Source organism: Jatropha curcas, chromosome 8 (genome assembly GCF_041381405.1).
Source record: "Jatropha curcas cultivar XTBG-Jc1 chromosome 8, XTBG_Jcur_1.0, whole genome shotgun sequence".
Classification (NCBI taxonomy): domain Eukaryota; kingdom Viridiplantae; phylum Streptophyta; class Magnoliopsida; order Malpighiales; family Euphorbiaceae; genus Jatropha; species Jatropha curcas.
In genome coordinates, this window is record NC_143158.1 from 3,317,824 (window position 1) to 3,344,469 (window position 26,646).

The window sequence follows — 26,646 nt, forward strand, 5'->3', positions numbered from 1 at the left end:
AAGTCAAACTTCAAGTAAATCGGTTCAATTTTTTATTCGAATAGTTCATTTGAATAAATTTAGAATTCTTAATTTCACAACCTTACTCATAACAATTCATCATATAGTACACTTGCTTGTGGCAGCCACTGGCTTCCCTGAATAAAATGTTCCACTGTAAATTTCTCTGCCTCTTCTAACGAGATATTGGGTCTAACACCAGGCCAGCCAACTCTTCCATCTATAACCGAGCCAGGCCCAAAATTCCGAAACTCTGCGTAATAAACAGTACTAACGTTGGCATCCCAAGAGGCCCAGCCCAATGGGTCCAAGAACTCACCAATATATGATCGCATAAAAACGGCAGTCGCGTAATCCCTCCAGGGCCTACCAAAGTAAGTGGTAGCCGTCAGATTATCGAACGGGGTCACCATACAGCGTTGCATCGACATACCGGTGTTCTGATTGGGGTCGGACTTGCTTTGGGCCGTGATGGTGTTGAATTGGCCTGGCAAGGGCTGCCTTGGTTGTATGGTACAGTTTTGGAAAACGACAGCTGCGTTTCCAAATATGAAATCTACAGTTCCTGTAATATGGCAATCTCTATAGAATTGACGATTTGAATGGGTATAAAGAGTGTCTTGAAATGCATCGAAGGAACAGCGATAGAAGATGGATTGATCTGATGAAGAACGGACAGCCACTGCTTGTTCCTTTTCTGGGCCTGCTGTGTTCCTGAAGCCAATATCTTTTGCTATGAACCCTCTTCCATCGACCACTGCACATATATAAATACAAGTTCACAGAAATTTCAGGAAAAAAGAAATAAAAAGTCTAGCAAGTAGAGAAAAAGAAACTCACTAAATGTCCCGGAGAAAAAGGTGCGGATGCCGTCGGCAAAGTTTAGGCTGGCGGAGATAATGGTCTTCTCCATTCCATCACCATAAATCATAACATTCCAATAAGCCTTCCTCACTGTCACATTCCCGACATATAATCCCTCTTTTACATATATTATAAATCTTGACTTGCTCTTCTTAGGAATTGACTTCACTGCCTCATTTATGGTCTTAAAATCCCCGCTGCCATCCCATGCTACTGTTACATTTGGTTTTGGTTTCTCCTCTACCAGCAATCTCCTATCCCTCCTGTGGACCCACATAGGAAAGCCACCATCAAATGCCGTTAAAAGTTTCCGATGAATTGGGATGTTGTGATCATTAAGAATGGTCAATATATTACAAGCAATTGCCAAGCTGTTACTGATGAACTTGGTGGAGTTACTCATAGCATGTCTCACCTCTTTAGTTATGATCTGGTGCTTCCCAGTTTCCTGTAGTGCATCTATGCACGTTTCTTGATCAGCTATGGCTGTGCTTAGCCAAGTCCTCAAGTCATAAATCTTATATCTCTGCGCTACTTGGATGGACGATATTGATTCGTCTATGTAATCAGCGGCATCAGCAAAGAGAGTCTCACAAACTTGCAATGCGGATTGTAGTGTAGGATCATTAATTTTATTGCCGATTTTAGGCAATAAAGAAGAGAGGATGTTCAGCTCATCGAATGCAATCTTCAAAGACAACAAAAACAACTCATGCGGTTTTGGGTTTGTTTCAGTGCCATTAGAGGAGGATTTAAGTGCAGAAGACATGCTCGAACTGCATAACTCAGGATACCTCGTAACGTTACACATGGCTACAATGGAATCTGATGAAGAAGACGACAAGTCGTCGTCTTTGGATTCCTTGCTGTTTAATGGCGCTAGGGTGCCAACTAATGCACCAACAATGATTGTGATCAAAACGACAGTGGAGATGGCAATGATGATGAGTCGTTTGCGGGATTTCCGCCGAAATGCCTCCTCTGCTTGCTCGTCTACCTTGCTATAGCTCTTGAAGGAGGGATTGGCAGCCGGATCCATTTTTTTTGTTTGGTCGCAAAATTTTAATTTTTGTTGCAATATGCAATATTATTAGAAGCATAGAATTTATACAGTATAGTTTAGTCTAGCAACTAAAAATTCAAAAATTTTAAAAAAATATATGCAATGGACAAACTATTCAAGTTGGCATTTGGGATTTTTTTTTTTTTTTCATTTTTGTATGTTGACTAATTAACATGAATAAAATGGAAGAATACAATTGAAATGAATAAAATTGTTATCAGAAATTAGTTTACTGCTTAAATTGTCTCTAATTACAAGATATGTGCAATGTAGACAAAATGACTAGGTCTCTGAATAGATTCAGTGTCCATTTGTCCTAATTTGCAATTATCTGAAGCTTAACTTACCCAGAAAAAAAATTTTAAAAAATTGATAAAAGCTCTGTTTTGATTTTTTTACTCTTTTTTGTAAGTTTTTCTTGGCCGGCAATAATCTGATCAGAGTACCATCATGACTATTTAGTATTTATAATATATATATATATTTTTGAAATTGGAGAATGAGAGATTCAAACCGATCTATTATCAGATAGTATATCTACCTAGTACTAGACTATGCTTTGGCGTGCAATATTTATAATATTTGCTAACAGTATAATATAACTTGCTACAATATTTTTTATTTGATCTTATAGGGTACCATTTTGCAATTTTATAAAACATCATAATTTGAACCAAAATATTAATAGGTATTTGTTTAAAAATAACTGGAAAGAATATAAATTTATTTCGAGATATTAAATTGATGATATAACTATTAAAATTTATAAGGTACCGTATAAATTGTTAAAATTAAATTTTTTAATAGAATTACAAGAAACATTAAAATAAAAAAAAAATCTTCCTTTTGCCTTTGAATTAAACCTAATAACAATGATTATAGAAATATGTATGCTAACATCACTGGTTTGGAGACTCAAAATATGGAATAAAATGATACAATCACTGATATTATGAACATATTGCAAGAAAAACTCTCATCTTAAGTGGATGGAAAAGAAAAAAAAAAACCCTAAATATCTACAAATGAACATGTAATTCAACATCTTCATCTTTCAATAGAAGAGAGATGAACTATTTGTCTAACACACTTTTTTTCACCTTTACATGAAACTAAAAAGAAAATTTTTATACTTATGTTTCAAGATTAAAGAATGGCAATACCAAAAAAGAAAGGAAAACAAAAACCCATTAATTAATATATCCATAGGTGGTACTTCTTAATGCTAAACGAAAATCATCCCATCTGATCAACTCCACATATCAAAAGTCTTCTCCCAATTGCAATGAGATCTAAAAGAGGAGCAAATGCTGTTCATGGATCTTTATAAATTTAATGAAAGAGTAAATATGGAAGAAAATTAAAAAGAAAAAAAGAATTAGTTTTTTTAACTAAAATAAGCCAAAGTGAACAGGAGCCCCCATGTCATTAATCCAATCTCCTTGTATGAAAGGCTCTATAGTGTACTTGTTAGCTTCTTCTTTATCAATAACATGATAACCAGGCCATTTTACCCTAGCTTTAGTGCTTGCACCAGGTCCTTTATTGTTAAATTCTGCATAATATAAAGTCTTAAGACCTTTTTCTCCTTCCCATGCTAACCATCCATCAGGATGGATTAAATCTTCAATTGTTGATTCCATTACAATGGTTCTTGAATATTCTTTCCAGGGTCTTCCAAGATAACTCTTAAATTTTGCCTTATCAGGCACTAATGACTTATCAGGTTGAATCCGACAATTCTGAAGCACAATTCCTGTCGTTTCATGTGGGTCGATCCTGCCTTGTGCTGTAACTATATTCTGTTGGTTTTCCAGTGGTTTTCTTATTACAATCTGGCAGTTCTGCAAGATAGCAGCTGCGTCTCCAAAAATGAAATCAATAGTTCCTGCTATGACACAGCTTCTATAATACTGGCGATGTGTTTGTACATATAAAGTGTCTTGATATCCCTCAAATCTGCAGTTGAGGAATATTGTACGGTCGGCTTGAACTCTTGCTGCCACTGCCTGATGCTTTTCTGGACCTGCAGTGTTTCTGAATCCGATTGCCTTGGCCATAAATCCATTTCCTAAAGCCACTGCAAAATAAATATTGGATTTAACCCAACATCATTTCATAATCAAAATAGTGATTAGCAGCAAATTTTTGTTTACATTAATGCCTCTACATACCAAAAGATGCAGTTCTAAAAGTCTGAACCCCATCTTTAAAATTTTTGTTGCCAGTTATAATAGACTTTTGTGATCCATCGCCATACATGGTAATATTCTCCATCTTCTTCTCCACAGTCACAACCTCATCATAAACTCCTGCTTTAACATAGATGATATACCTGCATTGCCATGAGCATGGAGTACTTATAGTGGTTAATCAAACATAATGGATCATCAGGAGTTTACCAATTAATTAATGGGATAAATTTTAAAAAGCATACCTTCCTTTGTACTTTTTTGGCATGGCTTTTAATGCTTCAGAAATAGTTTTAAACTTTCCACTACCATCTTTAGCCACAATAACATTAGGGGTTGGTTTATCCGAATCATCGGCTTTCAGAATTCTTCGATCTTCATTGCTTATCCAACTTGGAAGTTCATCTTTATCCATTGAAGAAAGATTAGGTTTTGTTGCCAGAAGACGACGACTATGATTGATCTCACCAAAAGATGAAAGAAATGAAGTCAATGAAGAAACCATAGCAAGAGAATTACTAGTAAGTTCTTTAGACGCATTAAAAGTCTTTTCCATATCAGATTTCAATTTCCCATCTGGAAAACCATCAATACAAGTTTGTTGATAAGACATAACAGCACTTAACAAATTATTCAATTCTGGTTCATTTTCCGCAAGTTTTTTTATATCAACACCAGCATGAGTGAGAGATTCTTTCAATTCTTCTTTGGCATCTTTAATAAGCACTTTACAATCTTCAAAAGCCGCTTTTTCTTGCGGAGATTCGAACTTAAACGAAGAAGCTTTTTTTAAAACTACACCCATTTCATCATCAGTAGCTTCTATAGCTAACCTGAGAATTGCTTTAGGGTTAGCAGAAGAAGGGTCCTTTTTAACTTCACTCTCAAGAGAGCTTACGCATGTATCTTTATAATCAGTTCCATTACAAATTCTTCTAATCACTCTATCGACTTGTGCAACATCTTTTGCTGATCCTTTACTTTCTTGACTCGATTCTTTGCTGCGTTTGGTGTTTTTGTTCTCAGAAATAATTGCAAAAACTCCGCAACCAATTATAACGAGCAAAAGGACAATCGTAATAGCAGCTATTGTAATTCTCTTTCTAAATTTTTGTTCTCTTTCTAATCTTCTCCTCTCGGAAATTTGATCAAAATCTTGAAATACCATTTTGATAAGCCTTCTCTTGAGGCAGAGGTACTCTCTGCCTTAGGATCTAGCTAAGGCAGAGAGAGGGAATGAAAGAAAGAGAGGTGTGTTTAAGTTAAATTTTTACTATTTTTTTTTTTTCGTGTTCTTTTTTTTTTTCCTTCTATCTTCTTGTTAGTTTTGAAAACTAAGTCTTAATTAATCTTATGTTAATGATGAAACAAGGTCTGGACAGGAGACTTTCAAGGTAATTCTATTCAAAAGTTAGTTAATGACCTTACAAAAAATGGGTGACAACCTTCTAACCACATTTCCCGCTATTTTTATACCTTTGAAATCAGCTATTTCTATTTAGATACTGAAAAAAAAAAAAAAACAATTAATTACTTTTCATTTATGGCTAGCTCTGTTAAGCAATTTTTGATAGAAGTAGCCATGTTTTTCACTTTCATGGTTCTGGTTAATCAGTAACTAACACCAGTAAGTTTTTTCTTTTTGCATATTTTATATATATCTATATATATTTTTTATGGATTAAATCTGTTTTACTACACACGTATATATTGGTAAATAATCCATTGACATGTAATTGTAATAGTTTAAAACAGAAATTCCAGCTAATACAAATATTGGATTTAATCGGTTAATTTATATAAAAGATATTCTGTCTCCTTTCACTATTAATGGAGCGTAGAGGATAAACTACAAGTCGTTTGATTGATTAATGAGTCAAATGAACAAAGCTGCTGTCGATACACATCAAACTGCACAGTAAACAATTATTGTTGTCGTTCGCGTCGGTTTACTAATTTAATACACATATAAAGGCCCAACTGCAAGAAGAATAACCACAACAGACCTGGGAAAGCCCATATCTAGGAACTATGAAACAAGTAAAGATGAAGTAAGCATTCAAATAAATCAAATAATCATAATAATTAAAATACTAAAAAATAATCAACTTTAGTACATACAAAAAATCTTGAAATTTTTATATAATATAAAAAATGGCTAAATAATTTATTTTCCCTCTACGGTCAGTAGTCCTCTTCAGCATATGTCATTTTGAATGAAAGGAACCGGTGGTGTCGGTTGGAAGTGTGCTTTTGTTGATCCAATGGAATTGGTGGGCCAGTCTTTCAAATATCTGAAGATGATAGTTTACCGGTAGAATTTGTAGGTTGGAAAGAGGTCATACTCACTTGGATTTGCAATTCCAAATATGAGGGGGGCACTGCGGGCTGAACTCAGAAAATTCAAGAGCTCTTTTCGGAAGTTTTTAGGAAATATGAAGCAAAACGAATGCACACATAGTCAAAACGACAACTTAACCAAGCAAAAGCACACCATCTACTTCTACACTTCCAAAATTGACCTTACAATTAAATATCTAGGACAAAATAATTGATACGGTTGTCAACCACATCACAAACATCCACAAGATACCCATTTCCTTTGCCAATTTCATTTATTAACATTCTACCGACAAAATATGCCATTTGCAATTTCATAAATTCTTTAAATATAATCCGAAGAACTTTCAAATTTTAAATTCCCGACATTATATATAAAAATTATTTAAAACTATAATTTATTTTTGCTGATCCAATCATATGTCGATATATTATAAATTAATTTTATCAACCTTTTGAAAAGAAATTTTAACCCGAATACATTATATAAATTTTCTATTAATACATAATTTCGAATATTATAAGCAGCCTAATTACCAAAATAAATACAATTATGTAAATATTAACAAAATGACCTAAAAACCCTCTAAATAAATTAAATTCCATCATCATATGGGAATGAAGTGGAGTCTAACCACTCATCACCAGCAATGAAATATGATACAGTAAAATTATAAGCATCATAATAATCCATGACATGATAGCCTGTCCAATTAACTCTATAATCTACAGTAGAACCAGGTCCATAATTATTGTACTCTCCATAATACAGTGTGTCTAAGCTTTGATCACCAGTAGACCACTTATTCCATCCACTTGGGTCAATAAAATCATCGATGTAAGATTCAAGAATGACTGTTCTTGAATACGATCTCCATGGCCTGCCTAGATAGCTTTTGACAGTAGCAGAACTCGAGTATAGTTCATCGGTAGCTGAAATTGAACAGTTCTGTATCGAAATTCCAGTATCTTCGTCAGGAATATCTCGAGATTGAGCAGTTATGACAGTGAATTGGCCAGGCATTGGCATTAGAGACAGGATGTTGCAAGCTTGAAAGACTGCAGCTGCATTGCCAAATATGTAGTCTATGGTGCCGGAGATATTGCACTCTCTATAGAATTGGCGGAAGGAATGTGCATATAATGTGTCTTGATACCCATTTATCGAGCATCTATATATTGCTGCTAGGTCTGCATTTATGCGAAGTGCAACTGCTTGGTGTTTTTGTGGTCCTGCTGTGTTTTCAATTGTTATATCCCTAGCCAAGAAACCGTCTCCTGAAATGGCTGCAAGCAAAATAATAATAGTTTTAGTTAGAAAAATTAGTGGTGAGAAGGCTGCCTGCTTAGATAACCTTTTCCTTTAGCTAATTAAGCATGATTATGGTTTAAATTTACAAACTCCCATTTAAAAGAAACTGACTAATTATTATTAAGTTAAAGAAGCTAGCTTATAATGTATACATTAATTAAGGAGAGAGAAAATTTATTACACGATTGAAACAAATTGCAGAAAACAGAAAAAGGTGAAAGAAAACAAAAATTAGGTAGATTCAATTAAAAGATAGAGCTGGCTATTTTGGCTTGGCACCAAAAAAGGGCAGAGCACATTCACCAAGAAAATAGTTGATCTTAAAGAATTAGAGCGTAAATAAATAAGCGAGTAATTTGTGAAAAAAAAAGTAAAAACATTACCAAGAGTTGCAGATCTGAAAGTGGTCCAACCATCATCTACACTTCTGTTACCAGTAATGACTGTAAAATCACTTCCATCTCCAATCAGAACAATGTTAGTCTTATAACTTGGAATTTCTACGTTCTCTTCATATACTCCTTCTCTAACTAAGATGATTACTCTATCATAACTATTATTTGGAGCAAAATTTATAGCATCACTAATACTACTAAAATTTCCAGTTCCATCTGCAGCTACTGTTATCACTTCACTCGGATCATATTCATCACCATCGCCATCATCATCATCACCACCATAATCACTCTGTAGAATCCGGCGATCTTTTTTCGAAACCCATTTAGGAAATCCTAAAAGGCGACGGTTCTTGTGAGTTTCCTTAGGGTTTGGAGTAGAGAGCATTGAAAGAGAATTGTGTACGTGTTCGTAAGTACTAATCAAAGAATTTACTATCACAGGCTTTAATGGACCAGTTGCAGAATCTAATCCTTCTAAACAAGTGTTCTTGTTTGTAAGTGCTGCACTAAGATAAGCTTTTGCATCAGCTAGTTTACGCGAATCACGTGTTTGGATTCTTGAAACTGATTTTTGCAGTGAAAGCAAAGTGATTTGATGTAATTCTTTGCAATCTTGAATAGCTCCTTTTTGTTTTTCAATAATATTAGACGTCCCAGCTGTTGAGAATAGACTGGTCAATTTTCCTGCTTCAGAGATTGCAGTTTGGAGAGTATGGAGAAGATAAGTAAGAATGTTTGGACTGATATTTATAGAAATGGTGAGTTTTAATGAATCAAAACAAGCATCTGGGTATGGTCTGCTTTGGCAGAAATTTCTAAGGGAAGAGAAATCATGGGTCTGTAGAGAAGTTGTAGAAGATGTGTTAAGAGCTAAAATGGAAGTGAAAAAGACTGGAGAGAAAAGGAGAAGGAAAAGCAGCTTTAGAACGTTGGAGAAAGTAGCCATTAGAGTGGATGAGTAAAAAGCAGAGGAGCTTTTGCTTATATTTATATTAATAAAGAGGTTAACATAATATGATAAAGCATGGAAATTTAGTTGATTTGGATTAATTTAATGCAATGTAATTTGAATTTTATGAATTGACATAAATTTGCTCATGGGTAGGGAAGCTGCATTGGACACAAGAAGTTGATTAATTCTAGTTTTTTTGCTCTTTTCCCAGAGTTTTTGTCTTTTTGTTTCTAGTTGGAATCCTACTTTTAACAACAAATAATACGATAAAAGCATTGTTAGAGAGATTTTTTTCAGGCATCGAAGGGCAAACAACACAGCAGGAGATGGGCTGCCATGGTGACTTTTCTTTTCTTTCCTTTTTTTTTTAAATTAAATTGAATATTTATAAAATTTTATATGATCGGTTTTTTTATATTGAACACGAGTAATTTTGATTTTCTTTTCTTTTCTTAATAATAGTAATTTTGGTTTAATGAATAAATGTATAGAAGTCGGTGGTTTCCTACTTGCATTGCATGCACATATTTCTGCAACTTGCTTTGCATTGAACTTTGTCTTGTGATACTTCACGAGATAAAGTCAATTTTTGATTAATTCGTGTCCTTGTTTCTGCCAATTCTTCACATGTTGAGATTCTTTAATTATTATTTTCTGGAATTTTTTTTATTTTTTTAAAATGGCCTGCTGTATCCAACTGACTTTTTGGCCTTGGATTTACTTTTTTATTTTTCTTATTAGAAATTTCAAATATGAACTATCCAATTTTAGATTTTAAATTTTTTATGAACACTTTACTGGCATATTCAAGGGAAACAAATGAAATAGGACTCATAAATTTATTGATTTATTTAGATAAATGTAACCAAATATTAATAGTTTTAAAATTATTAGCAGAATGCCTAATGCAATGTAGAAAATGGGGAATTTTTTTTTTAATTCTTTGTATATGTTTGAATTAATTCCATTAAATTTAATTTATTATAATTTTATACTTTAATTATTATTTTGACCACAAATCATATTGAAATAAACTATTCACATATTCGGATTTAATTATTTTAAAATTGAATTTTAGTCGGGCGAAGTCACGTCCAGACCGAGGAGTTTATTTAAGACAAGGGGAGGACACAATGTAAGTTGCATGAATTTTGGTTTACATGGAATTTAGTGCAGTGGTTCTTGACTAATTAGTGTTGTAGTTGATGACATTAACATGTTATCCATGTGCTGTGCAAATCTAAATTTGTATATTCCTTCGATTTCACGAGGATAAGAGAGACATCAGAACATCAAATGTACTTTTCTTTTATTTTCATCTAGCAAAATATTTTTATTTTTTAGGATAATTTAAAAAATAATAACAAAAGACAAATAACTGGTCGGCTAATACTGAAAGTAAATACATTATTTTTATGTCTAACGTAGTTCTAATGGAAATTCATGTGGTGGTCGTAGCCTGCACAGAAAGCCCTTCACTATGTCTACAAATTTTTTTTAACAAAAAAATCATTTTCTTACATTTGGGCCCATCTTTTTTAAGCGGACTCATCTCTATTGGGCCTTCTTTGGAATTAGGCCGAAAAGCACTTACTAAAGTAGCAAGCAAAGCCCAATCATCACTGGACTGGATAAGCGCCGGTGACGCCAGACCAAGTTAATTCGATGCGTAGTCATTAGACAACTATACAGACAAATTACAAATTGCTCCCTGAGTAGATAAAGAAACTTGAATTTTCAAATAATCCTTCCATTTTAAACAATTTTTTCAATTTTCTCAATGTTTCATACCAAAATACCAAGAAACCAAGAAATCAATTGATTTTATGTTAATGGTGTTTAACATTTTTGAAGAAGAATGGTCTTTTACGAATGTAATTGGGAAAATAGGCATTAATTCTTTTTTTTTTTTCAAGATTGTCTGTTTTTTTTTTTTTTTTTTACTCTTTTACTGTTTTAAATTAATTATTACCTTCTAATCCATCCAAATGTCAATTGCATACAGCCATTTCTAGTTCTACTTTTTGGAAAATAATGCTAAATTCAAGGGACTTTTTATTTAAAAATAAAAAAATAAACTAGTATACTCGAAACTTCCTTTAAGTAAAACTATTGGATACACAATTGTTTAGACATTAGACCCCTAAGCCTGCAGTAAATCTCACTCCTGTGTCTGGCAACCACAATTTACCTTCAATGAACTGGGCAACTGTGAAATTGGTAGCTTCAGAGGAAGTATTGAAAATATGATAGCCGGGCCAGTTCACTCTCTTGCCAAGCCCAGCTCCAGGCCCATAATTCGAGTACTCACCATAGTACAATGAATCCAAATACATACTACCATTCCATTCAAGCCATCCTTCTGGCCTTATAGCATCACTCATGTAGGATTGCATGACAACAGTTCTTGAAAAATTTTTCCAGGGTCTACCAAGATAAGTATATGAAGAGTTGATATAAGGCAAGAGATCAATATCAGCTGAGATATTGCAAAATTGAATGGAGTATCCAGTTGGTTGATTCGGGTCCTTTCGCCCATGAGCTGTTATAGTATTCTTTTGATTTTGTAATCCTTTTCTTGCTAGAATTTGACAGTTCTGAAAAACAGCAGTTGCATCACCAAAAATGAAGTCTACTGTCCCACTGATACGGCATTCCCGGTAGAATTGTCGCATTGTATGTGTATAGAGTGAATCTTGGTAGCCCTTAATTTCACATCTAAAGAAGACTGATAGATCTGAATCGGATCGGAGAGCAACTGCTTGGTGCTTTGCAGGCCCTGCAGTGTTCTCAAAAGTTATGTCTCTGGCTATGAATCCTCTCCCACTAACCGCTGCAAGCGAAAAAAGAATGTTAAAATTTTGAATTAATTTACATTCTTGACAGAAATTGAATAAGAACTCAGCTTCTGCATTAAGCAATCTCATAATCTAACATTTAAAGAACAAGAAGCACAAAGTTGCACTCCAATATACATAATACAATATATAAACAAAAGGCAGAATATTTAACTAATAGGCCATTATGATCCAGAATGGCACACACGTGCAAATCACCCATGATACTGACCAAAGAAACTTAAAGCCACAACATATTACCAAATCAACAATGATGTTGTCTAAACTATGACATTTTCTTCAAGATCATTAATGGATAGAAGAGGGGTTAAAATTCCAATACATCCCACACAGTCAAACACAATTAAATATTATCCCAATCCTATTACCAGATGGCAAGGGGACCATGACCATCAAATGCAAGCAGGAAAATAAATGTAGAATATTAATAGTTAATGGTAGTACGGACAAAGGTGCAGTAATTTGTGCAGCTAAAGTTAGTAGCCACATTAACCTTTCTCAAATAAGACCAAACCAAAAGGAATTACTGAAACTCTCATTCATGATCAGGAAGAATGCTTCAAAAGGTCGAGTTATCCTATTGTGTAGCTCATTTGAAATTCTGATGTACCAAAAAAGATTAACCAAAATTATATGATTAGCTCTCATTATCAAATGCCTATAAAATCCATATACCATTTGGTTCACGGACTAAAACAAAACTAGCAAAGATAACGTACTAGATACTTACCAAAGGTTGCAGTGCGAAAAGTGGTCCAACCGTCGATGTAATTCCGGTTACCGGAGATGACTGTAACTCCCATGCCTTCACCAATCATCATTAGATTCCATTTCTTTTTCTTGATTTCCACATATTCATTATAAATACCCTTTTTAATATATATCACATAGCGGCGCAGGCTATTATCAGGTGCTGATTCTACTGCATCCATTATTTTAGAAAAATTCCCAGTTCCATCTGCTGCTACTACAACATCAGCTGAAATCCCATTTACTAGTAACAATTTACGGTCCACATGCTTAATCCATGAAGGAAATTTGTCATTTTTGCCTGTGAAGTTAACTCCACTTGGTTTTGAATCCACCTTAGTAAGAAGTTGTTGGACTAATGAAGTGATCTGGTTAAGACCACCTGCTACTATGTTTTTAAGAATACTACTACTGCCCTGAAACCCATCAATGCAAGTGTCTTGATTAACAAGTGCAGCACTTAACCATGTCCTTAAATCAGAACTAAGATCACCAGTACTGTTATTTTTACCTGCAAGTTAAATGCAAAAGAAAAAGAAAAAGGCTTTTCTATCAGAGTATCATTAAGTAATTTTTTGGTGATTGAATAGATATATATCTTATGAATTGTCAAATTAGATAAAAGCAGAAGAACAAGTTAGGCCATTGTCTAGCATAGAAGAGAAACATGATCTCTTCTTTTTAATTTTTTATCAAACAGGACATGTGCAAACCAAATTGGTGGGCCAACTAAGCCTGAGGTCCCTTGTGTTTTAATCAAGCAAGTACAAATATGCTAAGAAATGATGAAAACTTCAATGAAAAATTTATATTTTTGAATTTAAAGTAGAACATAACCCGTTCATGGAAGTAAACTTGCAAACCCACATGATCATAAATTCTGTCTTGAAAATTCTGAAAAAAAAAAAAACTAAAAAATGGTTTTTACTTTACCTTTAGGATTCTGAGAAGCAGAAATAGACCAGCTCAACTCATCAGCAGATAACTCCAACAAGTCAAGACAATCAGTAATAGCATTACCAAGACGAAAATCACCAAAGAAATTACCAAACTTTGAGATTGTAGAAGTAACATCTGTTACGACATCAATAATAGACTTCAAAGAACCCACAAAATCAGAGATTGGTACTTTCAAGCATTCATTTTGCAGATAATCACTCCTAGAAGACCCATAACATGAGCTAAAACCAATATTAATGAAAACTAGAAACAAGAAAAAAAATCTTGACATAGTTAGTACGGAATTTAGCAATGTAAAGAAGTGAATATATGGAGAAGGCAACTTGGTGCTGCAATGAAAAGGTGCATGCAGTATTTAAAGGAAGGAGAAAGGGAGAGGTGGATGTCAGATGGGGCAGGTGAGGGGTATTTAAGAGGGAAAATGGTTACGAAAGGGTCAAATATTTGATTAATGGGATTTGCGAGGTCTATTTTCAAATTTGCTTTTTTTTTCCTTTAGTAACGTTTTTTTGTGTCGGCGGTCACCATTGTGACTGATTCTGTATGCCCAAATCGCTATCGTAGCCTTGTGTTGTGTGCTATTTCGCTCACTGTTTTTTGGTATTACGTTTTACTTATGTTTTTCAATAGATCCAAAAAGCTCCAACCAAAAGAAAAAAATTTCAAAATTTTTGACATTTAAGCTTAGTATGATTGATTTGTTTGTATCAATCCTTTTTTTTTTTCAAGAGATAATAAAATTTAATAATTTATAAAAATTTGTGTAAATAAAATTTATTTGAACTTCCATCTTTCTCCCCGTTACATTGCATTGATTATAATATAAATTATTTATACTAAATATTAAATATTTTCTGTATTAACTATTTATTAGAAAATTATACCTTAAAAGTAAATAATTTAAATCATAATTTTAAATAATTTTTTAATATATATTTCTTCAAAATTAATAATTTGGGAACAAGTTGAAAACATAATTATTCAATTTTCAAATAAAGTTAAAAAAAACTCTTTAATTATTAGTTGAACGCTATTAACTGTTTAATAAAATTGAAAAGACTTTTTAATTAATTCATAATTAATACCTATTATTGATTAGACACCATTAATTATTAGGAGGTAATCAAATTTAAAAAAATAAATAAAAATAGCATATGATGTTGTAGCTTCATGAAAGCCTTCTTTTAGCTAAACTTTTATCTAGATAAAAATAAAATAGATATTCACTTCACTTCTGGATAAGTGTAATATAAAATAGTAAATAATTCAATTAAAAATTTAAAAATAAAATAAAATAAAATCACATTTTAGAAAAATAAAATAAAATTGAAGCCAAATATATTTCTTTTAGAAATGTAAAATAAACAAATATTTAGATGAAATTGAAATCACAATTGAAAATTGTTCCTTTACCAACACATCATTAATTTAGTGGATTTAGCAGTAATTTGGTGAAAAGCCTCCAAATTGGTGGTTAAAAGTAAGAAGTCAAAGAACCTTCCTCTTCTGAGTTCTGAACCACTGCGAGCATGTCCAACACGTCATATCGTGAGTTGTTTGTTGAGGGACCCATTTTGCCATCTTCATATGTCAAAAAAGGGTATAGAGGCCATGCATGTAAATGTAATGTCCTATTGCCATATCCATATGCCACAGCTTCAGCGGCAATCATTTAGTAGAACTTCTCTCTTCACATCCCATGTCATTACAGTCAATTAGCCAATGAGAAATTACAATGACAAAAGCTGCATCTTTTTTTTTTTTTTTTTTTTGACTTTTCTAGTTCAATGTATTTTCCATGCAATTTAAAAAAAAAATTACAATGCAAATTTAATTTTACAAAATTAATCATCGTGAAAGAATATAAAATGAATAGATAATATTTAATAAATAAATTTCAATACAAATAAGTATATAAATAAGTATTAGATAAATCGCATTCACTAAGCATCATCTATTCTAATGACGATAGAATGGACGGACAGACACCATAAACAAAAATTCCTTATATAGAGACTGATACCGGTCTTTGACCTATTGTTCTAACAATGCTGTAGGAATAAATATGGAGGGGACAGGTGTTGACGGAAGCATGAGCCATATCATCATCTTCTTCTGGTTCTTCTTCTTTATCCAAATTCTAAAGTAATAAAGGCTAAAGACGCTGCTTTACATTTCTATCAAAATCAAATAAATGAAACATATATTTCTTTTACTAATGGATCGAACGCGAAAACGCGGTTTTACAGCTTGCAAGATAAAGCACGCGGTCGCCTGGCCCTGGATCCTTCTTTTTTCTTTTTTCTTCTTTTATATATACTTCTTCGCAATTTTATTTTCTATATATTTCTTTTGCCCCATAAATTTTAATTTAACTTTCATATATTAATTTAATTTTTAATATACACATATATATAGATAATAATAAATAAGATTCTGATTTTTAAAAAAATAAGTCTCTTAAGACCCACATAATTAATGGTACATGGTAATTAGGATTGCTTATATAGACTTTGCATGTGCATCGGTCCATTTTGTAGGCTGACTAACTTTAGTTCATTTTCATTTAATTATATAGTCATGATATTAAGTATATGATGTTGATATTTAATGGAGCATCATCCCTCTTTTCCATGCTTTATCAATTTAAATTGATAATAACACGTCCAAACATATATAGATCAATCATAGCCCTAATCACATTTTTTTTTTTTTTTTGTGCATAAACATAACATTTCACCTTTTTACATGTTTAACTCTTTATTATGATGGCAACAACTAAATAATTTTTTAAAAAAAATTTAATTATGGACTCACATCATATTTATTTTTTTAACAATTTTTTTCAAATTAAAATAATTTGAACACATACTAAAAAAACTAAATACTTCAAAAAAAAGCATATTGTGTCCACAAATTTTATTAATTATTTTGTTTTGTTTTATTGAGAGATTTACCCTATTTATATAATATGAAATTAAATGTTTATCATTAAGATGATTCGTTAGAAAAATCCGCAGTGTTGATGAATCATTATCATGAATATGTGACAATTGAAACGACACTGGGTCACATATCATACGTCTTCATCTAATAATAAAATAATAACAGTTTGAATTTATGCTCTTTTTAATTTTAAAAAACACGTCACGGTTGGTGAGACTACACCGGCAACCGACTTTAAGCAGCTGCGTAATTTTGTTTGGATCAAATCTTTGCTTTTCTCTTTAGTGCGATTTGCCTAAAGACTCCCTTTTTTATTTTTATTTTTTATATTTTTATTCTTTTTTTCAAATTTGATTCGAGAGTAATTTTAATCAAATGAAAAAATAATTTATTATAGTTAAATAATCTAATCACTTAATTATCATATGAAAAATAAAATTGAAAGGAAACAATATAATCCATTAACATTATGTTTGGAAGAGTAGAAAATATGAGAGGAAATACTATGGGAGAGAGAAAAATAACTTTTACTTCTTTTGAAAACACAAGTGAAAATAACAAAAGAAGGAAAATTTTTTCATTGAACCCACTAGTTCATAATCTTTCCAAAACGGAGAGAAAATAGGTGGCTATTAAAAGAAAACTGAATTATTTATTTTAAATTACAAAATTGCCATCCCACTCCCACCTTCACTAATTCACCTCTCTAATATGCGTGACTCTGCCATTCTCATATGCGATACTTTCTCTTTTTGGCAAATCAATCTCCTTCTTTGAGCGACCCACTTCCTCCTGCGCTGCAAAAATTTGATAATTAATAAAAAAAGAAAAAAGAAAATGACATCTTTGCATATTTAGACAAAATAATATATCCTTTAAATTTTTGTAGTTAATATATTATTTATAATATTTTTTTCTCTCCTCTTTAAATATTCTATAAACTCGAACTCAACATGCATTTTTTTTTTTTTACAAAATTTGAAAACATCAAGATTGACTATACTAGCTTGATTTTTTATTTTTGTCAATTTGATTTCTATATATAATTTAATGTCTTGGATGCTACTATTGGTGGTGATTGTCTCATGAAATTAATAGACACATGAAGACAATTAAGAGGCACAGCATCATAGGTCATAGGTCATAGCTCATAGGTCATAAGTCAACATGAATTTGTTGGAAACGTGCATTTATAACCCCTTCTCCGTTTACTCATTCTTACAATTATGATATGTCCGAATTAGATAAAAGACACATAAAACTATTGTTTTCAAACTTAGATACCTGGCCCACGCGATATGGTGATTTAATAGTGCAATCTCTTAAAATCAGAGAGATCACTGTTTAATTATATATATATATATATATATATATATATATATTAAAAATATATATATATATATTGTTGTATAAAAACAAGATTTAACAATATCTTTAAAAATTAATTTAAGGGTTTTCTCTTAATTTTAGAACAAATGATCTAATAGTATTGAGTAAGTATTCGCAATTCTTAGTGATCTGAAATTAAAATGAAATATAGTTACTGGAATATAATTTTCTTTTTATGCGGCATAGCAAAAAAATAATTTTAACATGGACTAAATTATATGTTTTGAATGTAAATTTTAATTGAATAATAAAATTAACTTAATTGTTTTTTATTTTTACTTTTAATTTTTAATTTTAATAAAAGAACTATTCTTAACATGATATTACTTTAGGATAAAGTAAAATCTCTCCTCTTCTAAAGGTTAGACATTAAAGAAAACTATTATAATTAAAATAACATGATATAGTTTATGAATTTAATAAGAAATTTTAATAAAAAACTATAAGGTGAACTTGAGAAAATGAATATACTTAAAAAAAAAAAACTCAATTTTCTGTGTATGGTCTAATTATCATGAACTAATTGTTTACGACGAACACAAAATTTAGACACACTAAATTCAATGGAAGAACATATTATATTTTCAAATTCCAAAAAATAAAAATAATCATTTATTTAATAAATTCTCCACAAATTACACATCAAAAAATGAAAAGATAAGAAACTTCATACAAAATGGAAATATTCTAAAAAAAAAAAAATAATTGGAGAACGAATGACAGAAATTTCTGCCAAACACTGTAATTTATTTAAGAAAAAGACACCATTAATAAGGGAATGTCTACTATACACGAAAACTATAGCAGCAGTCTTGCGCACTTGCATAGTTCAAAATTATCTGTAGCGGTACCATCATAAAGAGTGAAGACGTGTGTTACGTGGCCATAAAGAGAAACACCTGTTATTGATGTTTATTTTTAACTAATAGGTGCACTGATGGACGGCCCGATTTATTGGTTTAGATATTATTTTGCTGTTTTAATGATTGTCAACTGTTTTATTAAAGATGAGAAATTTTTTTTATTAAAGATGACGAGGATAACTACAGTCAAGATATTAGATATAATTTTAAGAAAAAAAAAATACTGATATTACCTTAAAAATTATTGCCGAAGGCCTTAATTATAATTAAAATCCCGCTCTTTAAGAACAAGAAATTCTTCTCATCTATGGTTTTTTGGGTTACAAATGAGTTGATTGTTGGAAAAATGGGCTATTAGCCCATCTCTCAGGGCAGTGGAGAAATTAAAATGGGCTAGAGCCCATTAGCCCATTTTCGTTGGGTAATTCCTGCTGTTTGAATTAGATTCTAAGTCCATTTTTTATTCCTTACATATATAACTTCAACAGATAGGAAATGAATGACAACGGTGGATACACATGTCTTATATGATAATAAGCATATACATAAGATATGATGAATCTATAGACCAAGAGAGTAAGGAAAACCAGTAGAAGGTAGCCAACTGCTTCCTGCAATGAAATTTTCTGCAGTGTATGGTCGTGCTTCACTTGCACTAGTCATTACTTTGAAACCTTTCCAATTCACCCTATTCGCAGTGTTAGCACCTTCTCCTGTATTTTGATACTCTCTGTAAGTCAATGTGTCGAGAGCGAAATTTCCATCCCACTCATACCAACCGGCTGGGTGAATAATATCGCTTATATAAGTCTGCATTACGATAGTTCTTGAGTATAGCTTCCATGGCCTACCTAAATAAGTGGGAAAACTGCTTTTCACTTCTTCTAAATCTTTTGTTGCGCCTATTCTGCAATTTTGAATAACTATGCCTGTATTCTCATTAGGGTCTGTCCGGCCTTGTGCAGTGAGCATATTCTTTTGTTTTGGATTGGGGCGACGGGCATGTATGTTAGAATCTTGGATAACGACTGCTCCATTACCAAATATGAAATCTATAGTGCCGATAATGACGCATTTGACATAGAATTGCCGCAATGTATGTACGTAAAGAGTGTCTTGAAATGCTATGAAACTGCAACGATAAAATGCTGATTTGTCCGATCCCACTCGCAATGCGACAGCTTGATGCTTTGATGGTCCAGCACTGTTTTGAAAGGTTAGGTCTCTGGCTAGAAAACCATCCCCAACAGCAGCTGCAATAGATGTAGACAATGAAATTATCCTTATGTACAAAATATAAACACTTAAAATAATTATCATTTTTAATTTTTTTATTATAGACAAATCAATAAAACTTGTGATTAAATTAAACTGCTATTACATTTGTGTGACTGTTGTTGAATTATATTGAATTCTCAATTTAAGAATGAAATCCCTCTCTTTTATAAAACACAGATGAAAGACTAAAGTACATGTTGCAGGAGAAGTGTCTGAAATTTAACACAATACTCTATAGTATATCTCAATGCTTAAAAAAAAATTATCACTTATGTGTATGGCAGAGTAGTTTTTGGTAAAACTGATAGAGTCAAACTGAACTGATCAATTTGATTCTATTTTTAAAAATTCAGTTCGTTTTATGTGGTAATTTAAATTGTAAAAAAAAATTAGATTAGCTTGATTTTATAAAAGTCTTGAAACCAAACTAATTAAACTTAAAAAATCAAATTAAATTTATTTAATTTGTCTCAATTCTATTTATTTCAATTTTTTCTATAAAATAATTCAACGGAATTTACTGAATGCTCACACATTGTTAATTGAAGTAATGAAAATATATAGTAAATTTTATGTATCTTTACATAGAAAAATACTCACCTACGGTTGCTGAGTTGAATGTTGTGCTGCCATCAACCACATTCTTATTATAAGTAATGATGGTTTTGCTACTTCCATCACCAAAAAACATAATATTAGTCTTTGAATTTGGCACTTCCAGAGTTTCTCTATAAACTCCTGCTTTAATTTTTATAATATATCTTGATGTACTTCGAGACGGTGCAGCATTCACTGCCTCCGTCACTGTCTTGTAGTTTCCACTCCCATCAGCTGCCACAATCACATGAGGAGTTAAACTTCTGGCTTGTAGTAGCCTACGGTCCTTTGTTGACATCCACTTAGGCCATTCAATTCCATTATCTTCTTCAAGCTTCCTATCTGATGACGATGAGTGTTGCTCCTCCTTACTATTAACCATATCTGTGTCGGTCATGTGTTTGATCAAAGCTAAGGCATTGCTACATAGCCGATACACATACCTTTCATCAGCCAAAAATAATTGACGGACCTATGAATATAACAAGAAAATGAATCAAGACTCAAGAGTAAAGAAATATATAGGAGAAATTATATATTATTGCAGAAGTTTGTATGACAAAGATTATAGGTTTAATCTCAGTTAAAGTTTTAATTAATGAAAAAATGACAATTGAAATAGAAAACCAACCTTTTTATCTACTTCGTAACTAGAGAAACCATCGATGCAAGTTTCTTGATTAGTCAATGCAGCACTTAACAATATCTTGAATTCCTCAGCATGTTCTGCTATGGATTTCTTTAAAGATGGATAAGAATGGAGTTTCCTCGCAACCTTATTAATTTGAACTATGGTTTGATTTAACAATTCAAAACAATCACCAAAAGCAATCTTCTCGCGGGGAGTGAGTTTCTTTAATCCTGAAGAAATTCTGTTGATCTTTAAATAAGCTTTTGTAACCGATTCTTTAGTTACATTAAGTGACAGGCCTATTACATCTCTTGTGTTCCTTACCTTGCTGATTGCAGCATTAGGTAAAGTTGAAATTGTAGAGAAGCAAAGGTCAGGATACAATGTGGCGCTGCAAGAAGATTTAATGATAGCATGAGCTGCCTGATGATATTCATTTTTTGCTGTAGAATTCTTTCTTGAGGCTACACAAGCAATCATGCTTACAATGGCAGTGATTAGAAGGATAGAAGCAAAAAGAATCAGTAAGAGCTTTTTCTTGTTCATGTTCTTGAATTTAGCAGTAACGCCTGAAGGAAAGATTTCCTTCATCTTCTTTGGTGGTGTAAAATTTTGAAAGAAAAGGAAAAGAACGAAGCAAGTGTAATGTCGATAACCTGTGGATGGTATTGGACCCTTTTTATAGGTTAATAATATTTTATTATATTTTGCATGTATTTTGGCATTTTCAGGAAGAAAAATGAGAGTAGTATACTAAATTTCTTTTTGCAGGATTCCATTAAATTTATAATTATTGGAGATATATTAGGGAAAAATATGGAATAATATTTTATTTTTTTATATTATTATTTTGCATGTGTTTGGCATTTTGAGGAAAATTTACACACATGATAATTTATCAACTATATATTTATTCACGTGTTGAATTGTGGTGCGTGAAGGAAGGATAAGGAATCTAAGTCAGGATCGTTTCTAATTCCTACATTTTGTTTTATTGTTATTGTTATTAATTTCTTTTGTTGGTTTTATTATTACTATTTTGGCCTATTTGGAAACACTGTATGGCTGAAAGTGCACGTAAGAAGATATTGGGAATTTAGGCTTTTAGTGGGCACCGACAGAATCCATGGCTTTCAGGGATGATCGTGAGGAACTGGGGATAAGGATAATGCTTTTTTTTTTTTTTTTTTTAAATAATAAAGGTTTATGTGGTGAATTGCCATAGTAGTTGTCCCTTTTAAAAAATTAAATTATATTAATTTGTAGCAAAGTTCAATTTTTGAAAGAGTATATTACTATTTAATTTTGGAGATTCGACCCTACTTTTGTATTTTAATTAAATAATTGAATTTGTAAATGAAATCGGAGGCTCTTTGCTCACTAAAATTAGGGTTGATTGTTGTAATTTTTGAATCAGTTAAATTATTTAGTCCTTGTATTCAGAAAGTATAATTTTTTGTGTTAAATATCTTGTAATACTTGAATTTTTAGTTATTCAAATTTAATGTAATGTAATTATTTAGTAGTATGGTTGACGATTTAAATGACATGTTTGGATGGAAAAACTAAATTGTTTAATCGTTCAAAAATTAAAATAATTCAATTGCATCAGTAGTAATTAGGGTATAATCTCGAAAACTAAATAATGGTTTACCCTGTTGGAATATCAAGCTAATGTCCACAATGTTGTTTATATTATATTTATAATTCAAGAGTCATGAACAGTTGAGCATATATTTGTTACAGACAGTTAGGCTTACCGGTGAAAGGCCTTTTTTCCCAGTTCAGTTCAAGAAAAGTTAATAGGCTTCTTAGCAAGGAATAATGTTTAGTAGTATTACATTTATTCTTAGTCGATTCTTATTCATAAATCTAGAACTTCACCAGATAATCCAAAACATAGATTACAAATGTCTGCAACAAAAATTATCTGGTATTGCTTAAGCCATGAATTTATAGACCAAGAGAGAAAGGGAAACCAGTAGCAGACAACCAATTACCTCCTGCAATAAAATTTCCTGCAGTATATGGCTGTGCCTCAGTTGCACTGGTCATTACCTTAAACCCTTTCCAGTTAACTCTGTTTGCAGTATCAGAACCTGCTCCAGTATTTTGATACTCTCTATATGTCAATGTGTCGAGAGCAAAATTTCCATCCCACTCAAACCATCCGGCCGGATTAATAACATCATTTATATCAGTTTGCATTATTACAGTCCGTGAGTATAGCTTCCATGGTCTGCCTAAATAAGTAGGAAAACTGCTTTTTACTGCTTGTAAATCCTGAGTTGCACCAATCCTACATTTTTGAATAACTATGCCTGTATTCTGATTAGGGTCTGTTCGGCCTTGTGCAGTGACCATATTCTTTTGGCCTGGATTAGGGCGTCGGGCATGTATGTCGCAGTTTTGCAAAACAGCAGCTGCATTTCCAAAAATGAAATCTACAGAGCCGATAACGATGCAGCTGACATAGAATTGGCGAAGTGAATGTACATAGAGAGTGTCCTGATAAGCAATCATGTCACAGCGGTAAAAGGCCGATTGGTCTGATCCCACTCTTAGCGCAACAGCTTGATGCTTTGATGGTCCAGCAGTGTTCTGAAACGTTATATCCCTCGCCAGGAACCCATCTCCAACAGCAGCTGCAATAGATGCAGGTTAAGTGGCCAGAATTGTTTTTCTGTAAGTTATGCTGGCTAGAACTTGAATTTGCAATCTTATGACTTGTCCTAATTTCCTTATCCGAAATGCCTAAAAGCCAACCTTTGTAGGCCTCATGTGATTAAATTATAAGTTTCGACAACTTTCTATGACCCCATGTACAGCTGGTTTTTTGTTATTTAGCTATGTACAAAAAGGACATAAATAATAAAAACTGAAAATTTATTTTCCAATTGCTACAGTGTGCAGTGTACAAATTACAATTATCAGGTAGCTGGCATCAATAAATGGATGCTGCTGGACTCTCTGCACAGTTGCATTACTTAAGAGGCACCACCTACCAGAAACCCATTTCTGTTAAAAAAAAAAAAAGAGCACCTCCTTTTCCTTCTTTTTGGAACAAATACTGTCCAACTTTTTTGGACAAATATTATATCACCGACACTTTTTGGAGTGACAATTTGACAGCTTAAGCCTAGAATTCAAATATGGATATCTTGATCCTTTTTTGGCATACACTGGTAAACAAATTCCAGGGGAATCTGTTACACTGATTTGTCTGACTAATATCTAATATGATCAAACATGCTAATCAAAATTTATATGTACTCCAAGATCTATTTTTCTTGTTCTTGGATGCAATAAATAGAATTTCAACTCGAATTTTCAGTTAGCCAAAGCCAATTTAGTATAGCATTATAGGATTTTGCATATTCTTTACTTTTATGAAATTCAATTGTCATTAATTAATGAAGAAATTAGACTTGGTTATACTTAGCATTAATAAATTTATGTGTAATTTCATTAGATTATAGACTTGTATAGAACTGGGAGAACACCTACCAACAGTTGCAGAATTGAATGTTGTGCTGCCATCAACCACATTCCTACTGCCGGTGATGATGGTATTAGTCCTCCCATCACCTAGAAACATAATATTAGTCTTCTTTTTTGGCACCTCCACATTTTCTCTATAGACCCCTGCTTTAATTTTTATAATGTATCTTGTAGTAAGACCTTCAGGAGCAGCATCCACTGCTTCCTTAACAGTCCGGAAATTTCCACTCCCATCAGCTGCTACAACCACATTAGGAGTTACACTTCCAGCCTGTAGTAGCCTACGATCCCCTGCTGACATCCATTTTGGCCATTCCAGTTCATTCTCTTCTTCAAGCTTCCTTTCCGATGATGATGAATGTTGCTCATTATTATTTGACATATCTGTGTCAGTCAAGTTCTTGATCATAGCCAAGGAATTGCTACACAGGCGATACACGTGTCTTTCATCATCCAAAAATAATTGTCGAATCTATAAATATTAGAAAAAAAGAAACTCAATCAAGCTTCTAAAAATGGGAAAGAAAATTATACAGTACTCAATTGTTCACAGGACTGTGAGTTTGCGAGAAAAAATAATTGAAATACAAAATGGACCTCTTTATCTGCTGTATCATAGGAGAAACCATCAAGGCAAGTTTCTTGGTTAGTCATTGCAGCACTGAGTAATATTTTGAGAACATCGGCGTGTTGTGATATGGTCTCTTTTGATGAGTATTCTTTTAGTTCATCCTCAACCTTGTTGATCTCATCTAAAGTTTCATTTAGCACCAGTAGACAATCATGGAAAGCAATCCTTTCGCGCTGTGTGTAGTTTGTCCCGCTATAAGCAAGTTTCTCGATCTTTGAATAAGTTTGTTTTACTGAATCTTTGGTTACATTCAACGACAAGTCGATTACATCTCTGGTGCTCTTTATCTTGGTTACAGCATCATCAGGTAGAGTTGAGATTGTTGAGAAGCAGAGTTCAGGGTACAATGTAGTACTGCAGGAAGATTTCAGAACGACATGAGCTGCTTGATGGTGAGCATTAGCTGAAATAGTAGTACTCTTTCTTGAGGCTACACCAGCAACTATACTTACAATGGCTGTGATTAGAAGAATAGAGGCGAAAAGACCCAGTAAGAGCTTTTTCCTGGTCTTGCTCTTGAATTTGGCAGTAATAATGCCTGGATGAAAGTTTTCCTTCATCTTTCTTTGTTTTTAAGTGATGGGTTTTTTTAGATAGGAAAGGGAAGGAAAGAAGCAAGTTTTTATAAAAGCAAATGCAGAGAATTGCCATATACAACACACATAGTCCTTGCCTTGACTGTCAGACATGCATGATTGAGGGAGACAGGGGCTGCTTGATATTTTTGGGAGGTCAAATAAATAAAATCACAATCCAGATCTCTATCCTATCCTCTGATATTTTGTTCTGAGTTAATTAAAAATATTTTAAAGATTTTGACAATTTTATTGATTAAAATAATGAAAATTCAAACAAGATACATCTATCTCTTCATTTATTAGTAATTCAATTTCTTACTCTTATTTTTAAACAAATTCCAAAGAATTATGTATATTTATTAATTTGCAAAAGGAAATAATTTATTTTTAATGGAAATTTTTACAATCGATGCATGATTACATTTTAAATATTTTAAATAATTTAGTTTTGCAATAGGAAATAATGTTTTTTTTAATATTAATTAGTATTGAAAAGAATTTAAGTCAAACTCAAATATGCGTTGATTGACTCGTGATGTCAAT

The 26,646-nt window shown here is 32.4% G+C and overlaps 6 protein-coding genes across 6 annotated transcripts; all 6 read right to left on the bottom strand.

Annotated features, from left to right (window-relative positions):
* Positions 1 to 86: 86 nt before the first annotated feature.
* On the bottom strand, positions 87 to 1,903 carry LOC149494003 (pectinesterase 3-like). The gene is made up of 2 exons (XM_089725280.1): positions 841 to 1,903; positions 87 to 757 (listed from the first exon to the last, which is right to left on the bottom strand). Exons 1-2 carry the CDS (start codon positions 1,901 to 1,903, stop codon positions 87 to 89), a joined length of 1,734 nt encoding a protein of 577 aa, XP_089581406.1.
* Positions 1,904 to 2,816: 913 nt separating this feature from the next.
* Positions 2,817 to 5,421, bottom strand: LOC149494004 (putative pectinesterase/pectinesterase inhibitor 45). The gene is made up of 3 exons (XM_089724677.1): positions 4,365 to 5,421; positions 4,102 to 4,262; positions 2,817 to 4,007 (listed from the first exon to the last, which is right to left on the bottom strand). Exons 1-3 carry the CDS (start codon positions 5,285 to 5,287, stop codon positions 3,319 to 3,321), a joined length of 1,773 nt encoding a protein of 590 aa, XP_089580803.1. The 5' UTR covers positions 5,288 to 5,421; the 3' UTR covers positions 2,817 to 3,318.
* A 1,571-nt stretch (positions 5,422 to 6,992) lies between these two features.
* On the bottom strand, positions 6,993 to 9,253 carry LOC149494005 (Plant invertase/pectin methylesterase inhibitor superfamily). Its single transcript, XM_089725368.1, has 2 exons — positions 8,155 to 9,253; positions 6,993 to 7,746 (listed from the first exon to the last, which is right to left on the bottom strand). Exons 1-2 carry the CDS (start codon positions 9,113 to 9,115, stop codon positions 7,055 to 7,057), a joined length of 1,653 nt encoding a protein of 550 aa, XP_089581494.1. The 5' UTR covers positions 9,116 to 9,253; the 3' UTR covers positions 6,993 to 7,054.
* Positions 9,254 to 11,153: 1,900 nt separating this feature from the next.
* Positions 11,154 to 14,067, bottom strand: LOC149494006 (pectinesterase/pectinesterase inhibitor PPE8B-like). The gene is made up of 3 exons (XM_089725277.1): positions 13,663 to 14,067; positions 12,710 to 13,240; positions 11,154 to 11,954 (listed from the first exon to the last, which is right to left on the bottom strand). The coding sequence occupies exons 1-3, from the start codon at positions 13,958 to 13,960 to the stop codon at positions 11,257 to 11,259; spliced, it is 1,527 nt and encodes a 508-aa protein (XP_089581403.1). The 5' UTR covers positions 13,961 to 14,067; the 3' UTR covers positions 11,154 to 11,256.
* Positions 14,068 to 19,327: 5,260 nt separating this feature from the next.
* Positions 19,328 to 22,055, bottom strand: LOC105638035 (pectinesterase). The gene is made up of 3 exons (XM_012221748.4): positions 21,394 to 22,055; positions 20,766 to 21,234; positions 19,328 to 20,140 (listed from the first exon to the last, which is right to left on the bottom strand). Exons 1-3 carry the CDS (start codon positions 21,982 to 21,984, stop codon positions 19,449 to 19,451), a joined length of 1,752 nt encoding a protein of 583 aa, XP_012077138.1. The 5' UTR covers positions 21,985 to 22,055; the 3' UTR covers positions 19,328 to 19,448.
* A 1,126-nt stretch (positions 22,056 to 23,181) lies between these two features.
* LOC105638036 (pectinesterase) lies at positions 23,182 to 26,233 on the bottom strand. Its single transcript, XM_012221749.4, has 3 exons — positions 25,492 to 26,233; positions 24,901 to 25,366; positions 23,182 to 24,038 (listed from the first exon to the last, which is right to left on the bottom strand). The coding sequence occupies exons 1-3, from the start codon at positions 26,083 to 26,085 to the stop codon at positions 23,347 to 23,349; spliced, it is 1,752 nt and encodes a 583-aa protein (XP_012077139.1). The 5' UTR covers positions 26,086 to 26,233; the 3' UTR covers positions 23,182 to 23,346.
* Positions 26,234 to 26,646: the final 413 nt, after the last annotated feature.

Excerpts from the sequence above, each read along its gene's own strand:
- LOC149494006 (XM_089725277.1), bottom strand. The coding sequence starts at position 13,960 with ATGTCAAGATTTTTTTTCTTGTTTCTAGTTTTCATTAATATTGGTTTT. Across the intron at positions 13,241-13,662 it reads TGCTTCTCAGAATCCTAAAG|GTAAAAATAACAGTACTGGT; the intron begins GTAAAGTAAAAA and ends TTTAACTTGCAG. Across the intron at positions 11,955-12,709 it reads TTTTCGCACTGCAACCTTTG|CGGTTAGTGGGAGAGGATTC; the intron begins GTAAGTATCTAG and ends TTTCGCTTGCAG.
- LOC149494003 (XM_089725280.1), bottom strand. The coding sequence starts at position 1,903 with ATGGATCCGGCTGCCAATCCCTCCTTCAAGAGCTATAGCAAGGTAGAC. Across the intron at positions 758-840 it reads CTTTTTCTCCGGGACATTTA|TGGTCGATGGAAGAGGGTTC; the intron begins GTGAGTTTCTTT and ends ATATATGTGCAG.
- LOC149494004 (XM_089724677.1), bottom strand. The coding sequence starts at position 5,287 with ATGGTATTTCAAGATTTTGATCAAATTTCCGAGAGGAGAAGATTAGAA. Across the intron at positions 4,263-4,364 it reads CCAAAAAAGTACAAAGGAAG|GTATATCATCTATGTTAAAG; the intron begins GTATGCTTTTTA and ends ATGGCAATGCAG. Across the intron at positions 4,008-4,101 it reads TTTTAGAACTGCATCTTTTG|TGGCTTTAGGAAATGGATTT; the intron begins GTATGTAGAGGC and ends TTTATTTTGCAG.
- LOC105638036 (XM_012221749.4), bottom strand. The coding sequence starts at position 26,085 with ATGAAGGAAAACTTTCATCCAGGCATTATTACTGCCAAATTCAAGAGC. Across the intron at positions 25,367-25,491 it reads ATGATACAGCAGATAAAGAG|ATTCGACAATTATTTTTGGA; the intron begins GTCCATTTTGTA and ends TAATATTTATAG. Across the intron at positions 24,039-24,900 it reads ATTCAATTCTGCAACTGTTG|CTGCTGTTGGAGATGGGTTC; the intron begins GTAGGTGTTCTC and ends CATCTATTGCAG.
- LOC149494005 (XM_089725368.1), bottom strand. The coding sequence starts at position 9,115 with ATGGCTACTTTCTCCAACGTTCTAAAGCTGCTTTTCCTTCTCCTTTTC. Across the intron at positions 7,747-8,154 it reads TTTCAGATCTGCAACTCTTG|CCATTTCAGGAGACGGTTTC; the intron begins GTAATGTTTTTA and ends TTTTGCTTGCAG.
- LOC105638035 (XM_012221748.4), bottom strand. The coding sequence starts at position 21,984 with ATGAAGGAAATCTTTCCTTCAGGCGTTACTGCTAAATTCAAGAACATG. Across the intron at positions 21,235-21,393 it reads GTTACGAAGTAGATAAAAAG|GTCCGTCAATTATTTTTGGC; the intron begins GTTGGTTTTCTA and ends TTATATTCATAG. Across the intron at positions 20,141-20,765 it reads ATTCAACTCAGCAACCGTAG|CTGCTGTTGGGGATGGTTTT; the intron begins GTGAGTATTTTT and ends CATCTATTGCAG.